This window comes from Oncorhynchus keta, unplaced genomic scaffold (assembly GCF_023373465.1).
Source record: "Oncorhynchus keta strain PuntledgeMale-10-30-2019 unplaced genomic scaffold, Oket_V2 Un_contig_25345_pilon_pilon, whole genome shotgun sequence".
In the NCBI taxonomy this organism is placed as follows: domain Eukaryota; kingdom Metazoa; phylum Chordata; class Actinopteri; order Salmoniformes; family Salmonidae; genus Oncorhynchus; species Oncorhynchus keta.
This window is the reverse complement of record NW_026284395.1, coordinates 36,674-52,795: the sequence shown is the minus strand read 5'-3', so window position 1 is coordinate 52,795 and position 16,122 is coordinate 36,674. Positions and strand designations below refer to the sequence as shown.

Here is a 16,122-nt window from a genome sequence, read left to right as displayed (position 1 = left end):
ATAACACATTACATTTGTATAGGCTGTATCCCAGATGTCCCTATATATGTCCCCTATATATCCTCTGTATCATTATAACACATTACATTTGTATAGGCTGTATCCCAGATGTCCCCTATATATGTCCCCTATATATCCCTCTGTATCAGTATAACACATTACATTTGTATAGGCTGTATCCCAGATGTCCCCTATATGTCCCCTATATATGTCCCCTATATATCCTCTCTGTATCAGTATAACACACATTACATTTGTATAGACTGTATCCCAGATGTCCCCTATATATCCCCTCCCCTCTGTATCAGTATAACACATTACATTTGTATAGGCTGTATCCCAGATGTCCCCTATATATGTCCCCTATATATGTCCCCTATATATGTCCCCTATATGTCCCCTATATATCCCCTCTGTATCAGTATAACACATTACATTTGTATAGGCTGTATCCCAGATGTCCCCTATATATGTCCCTATATATGTCCCCTATATATCCCCTCTGTATCAGTATAACACATTACATTTGTATAGACTGTATCCCAGATGTCCCCTATATATGTCCCCTATATATCCCCTCTGTATCAGTATAACACATTACATTTGTATAGGCTGTATCCCAGATGTCTCCTATATATCCCCCCCTCTGTATCAGTATAACACATTACATTTGTATAGGCTGTATCCCAGATGTCCCCTATATATGTCCCCTATATATCCCCTCTGTATCAGTATAACACATTACATTTGTATAGACTGTATCCCAGATGTCCCCTATATATCCCCTCTGTATCAGTATAACACATTACATTTGTATAGACTGTATCCCCAGATGTCCCCTATATATGTCCCCTATATGTCCCCTATATATCCCCTCTGTATCAGTATAACACATTACATTTGTATAGACTGTATCCCAGATGTCCCCTATAGATGTCCCCTATATATCCCCTGTATCAGTATAACACATTACATTTGTATAGGCTGTATCCCAGATGTCCCCTATATATGTCCCTATATATCCCCTCTGTATCATTATAACACATTACATTTGTATAGGCTGTATCCCAGATGTCCCTATATATGTCCCCTATATATCCCCTCTGTATCAGTATAACACATTACATTTGTATAGGCTGTATCCCAGATGTCCCCTATATGTCCCCTATATATGTCCCCTATATATCCCCTCTGTATCAGTATAACACATTACATTTGTATAGACTGTATCCCAGATGTCCCCTATATATGTCCCCTATATATCCCCTCTGTATCAGTATAACACATTACATTTGTATAGACTGTATCCCAGATGTCCCCTATATATGTCCCCTATATATCCCCTCTGTATCAGTATAACACATTACATTTGTATAGGCTGCATCCCAGATGTCCCCTATATATGTCCCCTATATATCCCCTCTGTATCAGTATAACACATTACATTTGTATAGACTGTATCCCAGATGTCCCCTATATATGTCCCCTATATATGTCCCCTATATATCCCCTCTGTATCAGTATAACACATTACATTTGTATAGACTGTATCCCAGATGTCCCCTATATATGTCCCCTATATATCCCCTCTGTATCAGTATAACACATTACATTTGTATAGGCTGTATCCCAGATGTCCCCTATATATGTCCCCTATATATCCCCTCTGTATCAGTATAACACATTACATTTGTATAGGCTGTATCCCAGATGTCCCCTATATATGTCCCCTATATATCCCCTCTGTATCAGTATAACACATTACATTTGTATAGACTGTATACCAGATGTCCCCTATATATGTCCCCTATATATGTCCCTATATATCCTCTCTGTATCAGTATAACACATTAATTTGTATAGACTGTATCCCAGATGTCCCCTATATATGTCCCCTATATATCCCCTCTGTATCAGTATAACACATTGCATCCCAGATGTCCCCTATATATGTCCCCTATATATCTCCTCTGTGTCATTATAACACATTACATCCCAGATGTCCCCTATATATCCACCATAATTTGCAAATAAATTCATTAAAAATCCTACAATGTGATTTTCTGGATTTTTTCCCCCTCATTTTGTCTGTCATAGTGTAAGTGTACCCAGGATGAAAATTACAGGCCTCTCTCATCTTTTTAAGTGGGAGAACTTGCACAATTGGCGGCTGACTAAATACTTTTTGCCCCACTGTACTTAACCCTCGTTGTAAAAGGTGTCTCTCTCTCGTTGCAGTGACCAGCATCACCCTGGTGGAGCTGGGTCTGATGTCAAACTCTGCCATCCTCCTCCTCCTCAGTGAAGTCCTCTTCCTCATCATCACACTCCTCTACTACTACCACCTGGGTCGCAGGACCAAGAAGACCCAGAACCATACACATAGCTCTGATTAGACCCAGAACCATACACATAGTTCTGATTAGACCCAGAACCATAGATACAGCAGCTCTGATTAGACCCAGAACCATAGATCTACTTCTGATTCGACCCAGAACCATAGATCTAGTTCTGAATCGACCCAGAACCATAGATACAGCAGTTCTGATTCGACCCAGAACCATAGATCTACTTCTGATTCGACCCAGAACCATAGATATAGCTCTGATTAGACCCAGAACCATAGATACAGCTCTGATTAGACCCAGAACCATAGATATAGCAGCTCTGATTAGACCCAGAACCATAGATCTAGTTCTGATTCGACCCAGAACCATATATATAGCAGCTCTGCTTAGACCCAGAACCATAGATATAGCTCTGATTAGACCCAGAACCATAGATATAGCAGCTCTGATTAGACCCAGAACCATAGATCTAGCAGCTCGGATTAGACACAGAACCATAGATCTAGCAGCTCTGATTAGACACAGAACCATAGGTCTAGTTCTGATTAGACCCAGAACCGTAGATGTAGCAGCTCTTATTAGACTCAGAACCATAGATCTAGCTCTGATTAGACTCAGAACCATATATATAGCTCTGATTAGACCCAGAACCATAGATCTCGTTCTGATTCGACCCAGAACCATATATATAGCAGCTCTGATTAGACCCAGAACCATATATATAGCTCTGCTTAGACCCAGAACCATAGATTTAGCAGCTCTGATTAGACCCAGAACCATAGATATAGCAGCTCTGATTAGACCCAGAACCATAGATATAGCAGCTCTGATTAGACACAGAACCATAGATATAGCAGCTCTGATTAGACACAGAACCATAGATCTAGCTCTGATTAGACTCAGAACCATAGATCTAGCTCTGATTAGACTCAGAACCATAGATCTAGCTCTGATTAGACCCAGAACCATAGATCTAGCTCTGATTAGACCCAGAACCATACACATAGCTCTGATTAGACCCAGAACCATAGATCTATCTCTGATTAGACTCAGAACCATATATATAGCTCTGGTTAGACCCATAACCATAGATCAAGTTCTGATTAGACCCAGAACCATAGATCTAGCAGCTCTGATTAGACCCAGAACCATAGATACAGCAGTTCTGATTAGAAGAACCATATATCTAGCAGCTCTGATTAGACAGAACCATAGATATAGCAGTTCTGATTATACCCAGAACCATATATATAGCAGCTCTGATTAGACCCAGAACCATAGATATAGCTTCTGATTATACCCAGAACCATATATATAGCAGCTCTGATTAGACCCAGAACCATAGATATAGCAGTTCTGATTAGACACAGAACCATAGATATAGCAGCTCTGATTAGACCCAGAACCATAGATATAGCAGCTCTGATTAGACCCAGAACCATAGATATAGCAGCTCTGATTAGACCCAGAACCATACACATAGCTCTGATTAGACCCAGAACCATAGATATAGCAGCTCTGATTAGACCCAGAACCATAGATCTAGCAGCTCTGATTAGACCCAGAACCATAGATTTAGCAGCTCTGATTAGACCCAGAACCATAGATATAGCAGCTCTGATTAGACCCAGAACCATAGATCTAGCAGCTCTGATTAGACCCAGAACCATAGATATAGCAGCTCCGCTTAGACCCAGAACCATAGATATAGCAGCTCTGATTAGACCCAGAACCATAGATCTAGCAGCTCTGATTAGACCCAGAACCATAGATTTAGCAGCTCTGATTAGACCCAGAACCATAGATATAGCAGCTCTGATTAGACCCAGAACCATAGATCTAGCAGCTCTGATTAGACCCAGAACCATAGATATAGCAGCTCTGATTAGACCCAGAACCATAGATATAGCAGCTCTGATTAGACCCAGAACCATAGATATAGCAGCTCTGATTAGACCCAGAACCATAGATATAGCAGCTCTGATTAGACACAGAACCATAGATATAGCAGCTCTGATTAGACCCAGAACCATAGATCTAGCTCTGATTAGACCCAGAACCGTAGATCTAGCATCTTATTAGACTCAGAACCATAGATCTAGCTCTGATTAGACTCAGAACCATAGATCTAGCTCTGATTAGACCCATAACCATAGATCTAGCTCTGATTAGACACAGAACCATAGATATAGCAGCTCTGATTAGACCCAGAACCATAGATCTAGTTCTGATTAGACCCAGAACCATAGATATAGCAGCTCTGATTAGACTCAGAACCATAGATCTAGCTCTGATTAGACTCAGAACCATAGATCTAGCTCTGATTAGACCCAGAACCATACACATAGCTCTGATTAGACCCAGAACCATAGATCTAGCTCTGATTAGACTCAGAACCATATAGCTCTGGTTAGACCCATAACCATAGATCAAGTTCTGATTAGACCCAGAACCATAGATCTAGCAGCTCTGATTAGACCCAGAACCATAGATACAGCAGTTATGATTAGACCCAGAACCATATATCTAGCAGCTCTGATTAGACCCAGAACCATAGATATAGCAGTTCTGATTATACCCAGAACCATATATATAGCAGCTCTGATTAGACCCAGAACCATAGATATAGCAGTTCTGATTAGACCCAGAACCATATATATAGCAGCTCTGATTAGACCCAGAACCATAGATATAGCAGTTCTGATTAGACACAGAACCATAGATATAGCAGCTCTGATTAGACCCAGAACCATAGATATAGCAGCTCTGATTAGACCCAGAACCATAGATATAGCAGCTCTGATTAGACCCAGAACCATACACATAGCTCTGATTAGACCCAGAACCATAGATATAGCAGCTCTGATTAGACCCAGAACCATAGATCTAGCAGCTCTGATTAGACCCAGAACCATAGATTTAGCAGCTCTGATTAGACCCAGAACCATAGATATAGCAGCTCTGATTAGACCCAGAACCATAGGTCTAGCAGCTCTGATTAGACCCAGAACCATAGATATAGCAGCTCTGCTTAGACCCAGAACCATAGATATAGCAGCTCTGATTAGACCCAGAACCGTAGATCTAGCAGCTCTTATTAGACTCAGAACCATAGATCTAGCTCTGATTAGACTCAGAACCATAGATCTAGCTCTGATTAGACCCATAACCATAGATCTAGCTCTGATTAGACTCAGAACCATAGATCTAGCTCTGATTAGACCCAGAACCATACACATAGCTCTGATTAGACCCAGAACCATAGATATAGCAGCTCTGATTAGACCCAGAACCATAGATCTAGCAGCTCTGATTAGACCCAGAACCATAGATTTAGCAGCTCTGATTAGACTCAGAACCATAGATCTAGCTCTGATTAGACCCAGAACCATACACATAGCTCTGATTAGACCCAGAACCATAGATATAGCAGCTCTGATTAGACCCAGAACCATAGATATAGCAGCTCTGATTAGACCCAGAACCATAGATATAGCAGCTCTGATTAGACCCAGAACCATAGATATAGCAGCTCTGATTATACCCAGAACCATATATATAGCTCTGATTAGACCCAGAACCATAGATACAGCTCTGATTATACCCAGAACCGTAGATATAGCAGCTCTGATTAGACCCAGAACCATAGATATAGAAGCTCTGATTAGACACAGAACCATAGATATAGCAGCTCTGCTTAGACCCAGAACCATAGATACAGCTCTGATTAGACCCAGAACCATACACATAGCTCTGATTAGACCCAGAACCATAGATATAGCAGTTCTGATTATACCCAGAACCATATATATAGCTCTGATTAGACCCAGAACCATAGATACAGCTCTGATTAGACCCAGAACCATAGATATAGCAGCTCTGATTAGACCCAGAACCATAGATATAGCAGCTCTGATTAGACCCAGAACCATAGATATAGCAGCTCTGATTAGACCCAGAACCATAGATATAGCAGCTCTGATTAGACCCAGAACCATAGATATAGCAGCTCTGATTAGACCCAGAACCATAGATATAGCAGCTCTGATTAGACCCAGAACCATAGATATAGCAGCTCTGATTAGACCCAGAACCATAGATCTAGCAGCTCTGATTAGACCCAGAACCATAGATATAGCAGTTCTGATTATACCCAGAACCATATATATAGCTCTGATTAGACCCAGAACCATAGATACAGCTCTGATTATACCCAGAACCATAGATATAGCAGCTCTGATTAGACCCAGAACCATAGATATAGCAGCTCTGATTAGACCCAGAACCATAGATATAGCAGCTCTGATTAGACCCAGAACCATAGATATAGCAGCTCTGATTAGACCCAGAACCATAGATATAGCAGCTCTGATTAGACCCAGAACCATAGATCTAGCAGCTCTGATTAGACCCAGAACCATAGATATAGCAGTTCTGATTATACCCAGAACCATATATATAGCTCTGATTAGACCCAGAACCATAGATACAGCTCTGATTATACCCAGAACCATAGATATAGCTCTGATTAGACCCAGAACCATAGATATAGCAGCTCTGATTATACCCAGAACCATAGATATAGCTCTGATTAGACCCAGAACCATAGATATAGCAGCTCTGATTAGACCCAGAACCATAGATATAGCAGCTCTGATTAGACCCAGAACCATAGATATAGCAGTTCTGCTTAGACCCAGAACCATAGATATAGCAGCTCTGATTAGACCCAGAACCATAGATATAGCAGCTCAGATTAGACCCAGAACCATAGATATAGCAGCTCTGATTAGACCCAGAACCATAGATATAGCAGCTCTGATTAGACCCAGAACCATAGATATAGCAGCTCTGATTAGACCCAGAACCATAGATATAGCAGTTTTGATTATACCCAGAACCATAGATACAGCTCTGATTAGACCCAGAAACATAGATATAGCAGCTCTGATTAGACCCAGAACCATAGATACAGCTCTGATTAGACCCAGAACCATAGATACAGCTCTGATTAGACCCAGAACCATAGATATAGCGGCTCTGATTAGACCCAGAACCATAGCACTCCAGTCAACGTGACTGTATGGGGAATAGGTGCTTAGACTGCTTGGTGCTTATGCTGCACAAATGGCCCCTATACTTACCCCACATAGGACTCTGTTCAGAAGTAGTGCACTATATAGGGAATAGGACTCTGTTTGGGAGTAGTGCACTATATAGGGAATAGGACTCTGTTCAGAAGTAGTGCACTATATAGGGAATAGGACTCTGTTCAGAAGTAGTGCACTATATAGGGAATAGGACTCTGTTCAGAAGTAGTGCACTATATAGGGAATAGGACTCTGTTCAGAAGTAGTGCACTATATAGGGAATAGGGCTCTGGTCTATAGTAGTACCACTATATAGGGAATAGGGCTCTGGTCTATAGTAGTACCACTATATAGGGAATAGGGCTCTGGTCTATAGTAGTACCACTATACATGTACTAGTTACTGAACATGTGCTAGTTACTGAACATGTGCTAGTTACTGAACATGTGCTAGTTACTGAACATGTACTAGTTACTGAACATGTACTAGTTACTGAACATGTGCTAGTTACTGAACATGTGCTAGTTACTGAACATGTGCTAGTTACTGAACATGTGCTGGTTACTGAACATGTACTAGTTACTGAACATGTACTAGTTACTGAACATGTGCTAGTTACTGAACATGTGCTAGTTACTGAACATGTGCTAGTTACTGAACATGTACTAGTTACTGAACATGTACTAGTTACTGAACATGTACTAGTTACTGAACATGTGCTAGTTACTGAACATGTGCTAGTTACTGAACATGTGCTGGTTACTGAACATGTGCTGGTTACTGAACATGGACTAGTTACTGAACATGTACTAGTTACTGAACATGTGCTAGTTACTGAACATGTACTAGTTACTGAACATGTGCTAGTTACTGAACATGTGCTAGTTACTGAACATGTACTAGTTACTGAACATGTGCTAGTTACTGAACATGTGCTAGTTACTGAACATGTGCTAGTTACTGAACATGTGCTAGTTACTGAACATGTACTAGTTACTGAACATGTGCTAGTTACTGAACATGTGCTAGTTACTGAACATGTACTAGTTACTGAACATGTACTAGTTACTGAACATGTACTAGTTACTGAACATGTGCTAGTTACTGAACATGTACTAGTTACTGAACATGTACTAGTTACTGAACAATGTGCTAGTTACTGAACATGTACTAGTTACTGAACATGTACTAGTTACTGAACATGTGCTAGTTACTGAACATGTGCTAGTTACTGAACATGTGCTAGTTACTGAACATGTGCTAGTTACTGAACATGTACTAGTTACTGGACATGTGCTAGTTACTGAACATGTGCTAGTTACTGAACATGTACTAGTTACTGAACATGTGCTAGTTACTGAACATGTACTAGTTACTGAACATGTGCTAGTTACTGAACATGTGCTAGTTACTGAACATGTACTAGTTACTGAACATGTGCTAGTTAAACATGTGCTAGTTACTGAACATGTACTAGTTACTGAACATGTGCTAGTTACTGAACATGTGCTAGTTACTGAACATGTGCTAGTTACTGAACATGTACTAGTTACTGAACATGTGCTAGTTACTGAACATGTGCTAGTTACTGAACATGTACTAGTTACTGAACATGTGCTAGTTACTGAACATGCTAGTTACTGAACATGTGCTAGTTACTGAACATGTGCTAGTTACTGAACATGTGCTAGTTACTGAACATGTGCTAGTTACTGAACATGTGCTAGTTACTGAACATGTGCTAGTTACTGAACATGTGCTAGTTACTGAACATGTGCTAGTTACTGAACATGTGCTAGTTACTGAACATGTGCTAGTTACTGAACATGTGCTAGTTACTGAACATGTACTAGTTACTGAACATGTACTAGTTACTGAACATGTGCTAGTTACTGAACATGTGCTAGTTACTGAACATGTGCTAGTTACTGAACATGTACTAGTTACTGAACATGGACTAGTTACTGAACATGTACTAGTTACTGAACATGTGCTAGTTACTGAACATGTGCTAGTTACTGAACATGTACTAGTTACTGAACATGTACCCGCAGACAGAGAACAGTGTTGTTTTCAGACGGTCTCTTCTGTAGATGCCAAGTCCCGTGAGTCATGTAGAACTTGTCTAAGCCTGTTTGGGGAACCCCGGGTTGGGGGCAGAACTTGTATAAGCCTGTTTGGGGAACCCCGGGTTAGGGGCAGAACTTGTCTAAGCCTGTTTGGGGAACCCCGGGTTGGGGGCAGAACTTGTCTAAGCCTGTTTGGGGAACCCCGGGTTAGGGGCAGAACTTGTCTAAGCCTGTTTGGGGAACCCCGGGTTAGGGGCAGAACTTGTGTGTAGAGAATGAACACACTTTAATTGCCAGTATATGATATATATTTTAAGACACACAGCTTTGTCTGTTCATGTTGGTCTGGCTCAGAGAACGACTACTGTTGTCTAATGTCCTTCATGTTGGTCTGGCTCAGAGAGTGTTGTCTAATGTCCTCCTTCATGTTGGTCTGGCTCAGAGAGTGTTGTCTAATGTCCTCCTTCATGTTGGTCTGGCTCAGAGAGTTGTTGTCTAATGTCCTCCTTCATGTTGGTCTGGCTCAGAGAGTGTTGTCTAATGTCCTCCTCATGTAGGTCTGGCTCAGAGAGTGTTGTCTAATGTCCTCCTTCATGTTGGTCTGGCTCAGAGAGTGTTGTCTAATGTCCTCCTTCATGCTGGTCTGGCTCAGAGAGTGTTGTCTAATGTCCTCCTTCATGTTGGTCTGGCTCAGAGAGTGTTGTCTAATGTCCTCCTTCATGTTGGTCTGGCTCAGAGAGTGTTGTCTAATGTCCTCCTCCATGTTGGTCTGGCTCAGAGAGTGTTGTCTAATGTCCTCCTTCATGTTGGTCTGGCTCAGAGAACGACTGTTGTCTAATGTCCTCCTTCATGTTGGTCTGGCTCAGAGAGTGTTGTCTAATGTCCTCCTCCATGTTGGTCTGGCTCAGAGAGTGTTGTCTAATGTCCTCCTTCATGTTGGTCTGGCTCAGAGAACGACTACTGTTGTCTAATGTCCTCCTCCATGTTGGTCTGGCTCAGAGAGTGTTGTCTAATGTCCTCCTCCATGTTGGTCTGGCTCAGAGAGTGTTGTCTAATGTCCTCCTCCATGCTGGTCTGGCTCAGAGAGCGACTACTGTTGTCTAATGTCCTCCTCCATGTTGGTCTGGCTCAGAGAGTGTTGTCTAATGTCCTTCATGTTGGTCTGGCTCAGAGAGTGTTGTCTAATGTCCTCCTCCATGTTGGTCTGGCTCAGAGAGTGTTGTCTAATGTCCTCCTCCATGTTGGTCTGGCTCAGAGAGTGTTGTCTAATGTCCTCCTTCATGTTGGTCTGGCTCAGAGAGTGTTGTCTAATGTCCTCCTCCATGTTGGTCTGGCTCAGAGAGTGTTGTCTAATGTCCTCCTCCATGTTGGTCTGGCTCAGAGAGTGTTGTCTAATGTCCTCCTCCATGTTGGTCTGGCTCAGAGAGTGTTGTCTAATGTCCTCCTCCATGCTGGTCTGGCTCAGAGAGTGTTGTCTAATGTCCTCCTTCATGTTGGTCTGGCTCAGAGAGTGTTGTCTAATGTCCTCCTTCATGTTGGTCTGGCTCAGAGAGTGTTGTCTAATGTCCTCCTTCATGTTGGTCTGGCTCAGAGAGTGTTGTCTAATGTCCTCCTTCATGTTGGTCTGGCTCAGAGAGTGTTGTCTAATGTCCTCCTCCATGTTGGTCTGGCTCAGAGAGTGTTGTCTAATGTCCTCCTTCATGTTGGTCTGGCTCAGAGAATGTCCTCCATGTTGTCTAATGTCCTCCTCCATGTTGGTCTGGCTCAGAGAACGTGTTGTCTAATGTCCTCCTTCATGTTGGTCTGGCTCAGAGAGTGTTGTCTAATGTCCTCCTTCATGTTGGTCTGGCTCAGAGAGTGTTGTCTAATGTCCTCCTTCATGTTGGTCTGGCTCAGAGAGTGTTGTCTAATGTCCTCCTCCATGTTGGTCTGGCTCAGGTCTAATGGTTGTCTGGCTCAGAGAGTGTTGTCTAATGTCCTCCTTCATGTTGGTCTGGCTCAGAGAGTGTTGTCTAATGTCCTCCTTCATGTTGGTCTGGGTCAGAGAGTGTTGTCTAATGTCCTCCTCCATGTTGGTCTGGCTCAGAGAGTGCTGGACTAATGCTGGTCTGGCTCAGAGAGTGTTGTCTAATGTCCTCCTTCATGCTGGTCTGGCTCAGAGAGTGTTGTCTAATGTCCTCCTTCATGTTGGTCTGGGTCAGATGTTGTCTAATGTCCTATTGTTGGTCTGGCTCAGAAGTCCTGTCCTCCTCCATGTTGGTCTGGCTCAGAGAGTGTTGTCTAATGTCCTAATGTTGGTCTGTCCTCCTTCATGGGTCTGGCTCAGAGAGTGTTGTCTAATGTCCTCCTCCATGTTGGTCTGGCTCAGAGAGTGTTGTCTAATGTCCTCCTCCATGTTGGTCTGGCTCAGAGAGTGTTGTCTAATGTCCTCCTCATGTTGGTCTGGCTCAGAGAGTGTTGTCTAATGTCCTCCTTCATGTTGGTCTGGCTCAGAGAGTGTTGTCTAATGTCCTCCTCCATGTTGGTCTGGCTCAGAGAGTGTTGTCTAATGTCCTCCTTCATGTTGGTCTGGCTCAGAGAGGACTACTGTTGTCAATGTCCTCCTTCATGTTGGGGCTAAGAGAGTGTTGTCTAATGTCCTCCTCCATGGGTCTGGCTTGTTGTACTAATATATGACTGGCTCAGAGAACACTGGTGTTGTCTAATGTCCTCCTAATGTTGGTCTGGCTAAAGTGTTGTCAATGTCCTCTTTTGTTGGTCTGGGTAAAACAATGTAACACTGGTTGTTGTCCTGGCTCAGAGAGTGTTGTCTAATGACTCCTAACATGTTGGTTCTGGCTCAGAGAAAGTCCAATAACATGTTTTGTCTGTACTAATATATGTTGTCTTAAAGGTCAATAACACTGGTTGTTGGTCTGGCTCAGTAATGTTGGTCTGGCTCATATGTTGTCTAAAGGACAATAACACTGGTTTTGGTCTGTACTAATATATGTTGTATTAAAGGACAATAACACTGGTTGTTGTATTAAAGGACAATTGTATGTTGTACTAATATAACACTGGTTTTGTTCTGGTAATATATGTTGTATTAAAGGACAATAACACTGGTTTTGTTCTGTACTAATATATGTTGTATTAAAGGACAATAACAAAGGTTTTGTTCTGTACTAATATATGTTGTATTAAAGGACAATAACACTGGTTTTGTTCTTGTAATATATGTTGTATTAAAGGACAATAACACTTTTGGTTTTGTTCTGTACTAATATATGTTGTATTAAAGGACAATAACACTGGTTTTGTTCTGTACTAATATATGTTGTATTAAAGGACAATAACACTGGTTTTGTTCTGTACTAATATATGTTGTATTAAAGGACAATAACACTGGTTTTGTTCTGTACTAATATATGTTGTATTAAAGGACAATAACACTGGTTTTGTTCTGTACTAATATATGTTGTATTAAAGGACAATAACACTGGTTTTGTTCTGTACTAATATATGTTGTATTAAAGGACAATAACACTGGTTTTGTTCTGTACTAATATATGTTGTATTAAAGGACAATAACACTGGTTTTGTTCTGTACTAATATATGTTGTATTAAAGGACAATAACACTGGTTTTGTTCTGTACTAATATATGTTGTATTAAAGGACAATAACACTGGTTTTGTTCTGTACTAATATATGTTGTATTAAAGGACAATAACACTGGTTTTGTTCTGTACTAATATATGTTGTATTAAAGGACAATAACACTGGTTTTGTTCTGTACTAATATATGTTGTATTAAAGGACAATAACACTGGTTTTGTTCTGTACTAATATATGTTGTATTAAAGGACAATAACACTGGTTTTGTTCTGTGAGACTCAAACATTCTTCCATGTGTTTACGTTTTTGACTGGACTGACTGGGATACTTGTTCAGTCTGGGATAATGTGACACAAGGAAAACTAATCAGTCAGGACAATGTTTCAGTTTAATCCTCCCACTCAACAGGTATTTTATGTTTCAGCAGTGCATCAAAAACACATGTTGTTTGTTTTTTTTAATCGTGATGTACTTCAGCTTTTGGGTCGTGGAACTGGCCGTTGTTCTGCATCGAGGTAGAGAGAACATACTAGAAGCGTTCTTTCAGAAAACCATAGAAGGTTTAGGACACTTTGTGTCAAACGTTGTATCTGACGTGTTTAAATAAATACATTAAAAGGTTGTTTTGGCACTTCTACAGCGATGTCGTTTTTTTAAAGGGGGTAGTATGGTATCACGTCTGATTTGAACTTTCTGAACACTAAGCCATGTGAATATCTCTTATTAGAATAGAGGAAGTCTACTGTCTCTGCATCCAGGCACGTCTTTATCTGTCAGTGTTTGGGACTAATATGGATTAGTCATCACGAACGGCATCAATGCTTTAGGAAATGTGATTACGTGTTGTTACGGTCTAATGATATGTACATTGTGCCATAGGATAGATAGATATGCTGTATTTGTATATGTATAGACAGAACAAATAAATACATCTATTTTCTTTCCCCTGGCTGTTTTTCTTTGTGTGGTCTCGTTATGCCCAGGAGATGCTCTACCTAGTCTCAAGACTCAACAGTTCTTATCTCCAAGCTATTCCCATTGTCATCAATTATTCCTGTGTTTTGATTTAAACGTCATCCATTTCTATCTGAACACTCCACGTTGTTGGTGCCCTGGAATGCCCTGTTGTGCAGTTGAGGGTTGTTGGTTTAGAGTTAATGTCTGGATGGGTCACTCTAGAACTTCTTCAAAAAACAATATGGTTTAACACACTGGATTCCAGTGGTCACGAAGGGGTAATAAAGCAATGACTTTCCAGGGGTTAATGGGGTGGATTAGTCAATGACTCTCCAGGGGTAATAAAGTAATTTGGGGGGGGGGTAATAAAGTATGATTCCCTCCAGGGTAATTGACCACTGACTCTCCAGGGGCATCAATGACTTTCTCCAGGGTATAGGTGGATTCCTAGGGGGTAATAGCATGATTCCTCCAGGGTCTTTATACTGTAATGACTCCCTCCAGGGGTTAGTCATCACGACTCGGCATCCAGGGTAATAAAGTAATGACTGTTCCAGGGTCTATATTACATAAATGACTGCCATCCAGGGGTAATATTTGTAAATGACTCCTCCAGAACAACAATAAATACATCTAACGATTCCCTCCAGGGGTAATACAGTCTTGTGTGGTCTCGTTATGCCCAGGAGATGCTCTACCTTCTCAAGACTCAATGACTCTTATCTCCAGGAGCTATTCCCATTGTAATGACTCCTCCAGTGGATTTAAACAGTCATCCATGACTGAACCTCCACGGTTGGTGCCCTGCTGAACACAGCCCTGTTGTGCAGTGACTCCCTCCAGCAGGTCCATGTTGTTATGTTTAGACTCCTGTCTGAAGGGTAATCTAATGACTCCCTCCAGGGTAATGGTCAACACACTGTCTCCCTCAGGGGTAATAAAGCAATGACTGACCTTCTCCAGGGTAATACAGTAATGACTCTCCAGCAGCAGTCCAGGGGTAAACAGTAATGACTCCCTCCAGGGGTAATAAAGTAATGATTCCCTCCAGGGTAATACAGTAATGATTCCCTCCAGGGGTAATACAGTAAATGACTCCCTCCAGGGGTAATACAGTAATGACTCCCTCCAGGAGTAATATGTAATGACTCCCTCCAGGGGTAATACAGTAATGACTCCCTCCAGCAGCAGTCCAGAGGTAATACAAATGACTCCTCCAGGGGTAATACAGTAATGACTCCTCCAGGGTAATACAGTAATGACTCCCTTCCAGGGGTAATACAGTAATGACTCCTCCAGCAGCAGTCCAGGGTAATACAGTAATGACTCCAGCAGCAGTCCAGGAGTGATACAGTAATGACTCCCTCCAGGGGTAATACAGTAATGACTCCTCCAGGGTAATACAGTAATAACTCCCTCCAGGGGTAATACAGTAATGACTCCTCCAGGGGTAATACAGTAATGACTCCTTCCAGGGGTGATACAGTAATGATTCCCTCCAGGGGTAATACAGTAATGACTCTCCAGGGGTAATACAGTAATGACTCCTCCAGGGGTAATACAGTAATGACTCCCTCCAGGGGTAATACAGTAATGACTCCCTCCAGGGGTAATACAGTAAATGACTCCCTCCAGGGGTAATACAGCAATGACTCCCTCCAGGGGTAATACAGTAATGACTCCTCCAGGGTAATACAGTAATACTCCTCCAGGGGTAATACAAATGACTCCCTCCAGGGTAATACAGTAATGACTCCTCCAGGGTGATACAGTAATGACTCCTCCAGGGGTAATACAGTAATGACTCCTCCAGGGTAATACAGTAATGACTCCTTCCAGGGAGGTAATACAGTAATGACTCCTCCAGGGTAATACAGTAATGACTCCTCCAGGGGTAATACAGTAATGACTCCCCTCCAAGGGTAATACAGTAATGACTCCTCCAGGGGTAATACAGTAATGACTCCCTCCAGGGTGATACAGTAATGACTCCCTCCAAGGGTAATACAGTAATGACTCCTCCAGGGGTAATACAGTAATGACTCCTCCAGGGGTAATA

General features: G+C 41.7%; 1 protein-coding gene and 2 pseudogenes across 1 annotated transcript; all 3 read left to right on the top strand.

Moving 5' to 3' along the window:
* The window catches only part of LOC127922337 (tumor protein p53-inducible protein 11-like), a 32,884-nt pseudogene extending 28,478 nt beyond the window's left edge, over positions 1-4,406 (top strand).
* A 346-nt stretch (positions 4,407-4,752) lies between these two features.
* On the top strand, positions 4,753-7,519 carry LOC127922336 (uncharacterized). The gene is made up of 3 exons (XM_052506067.1): positions 4,753-5,331; positions 5,647-6,131; positions 7,502-7,519. Exons 1-3 carry the CDS (start codon positions 4,851-4,853, stop codon positions 7,517-7,519), a joined length of 984 nt encoding a protein of 327 aa, XP_052362027.1. The 5' UTR covers positions 4,753-4,850.
* A 5,207-nt stretch (positions 7,520-12,726) lies between these two features.
* LOC127922335 (keratin-associated protein 10-8-like) lies at positions 12,727-13,457 on the top strand (annotated as a pseudogene).
* The last annotated feature ends 2,665 nt before the right edge of the window (positions 13,458-16,122 follow it).

What these genes read in the sequence shown, in the direction of transcription:
- LOC127922336 (XM_052506067.1), top strand. Translation starts at nt 4,851, where the DNA reads ATGATTAGACCCAGAACCATATATCTAGCAGCTCTGATTAGACCCAGA. An exon ending in GATTAGACCCAGAACCATAG is followed by an intron (nt 5,332 to 5,646) that starts GTCTAGCAGCTC and finishes CCAGAACCATAG; the next exon opens with ATCTAGCAGCTCTGATTAGA.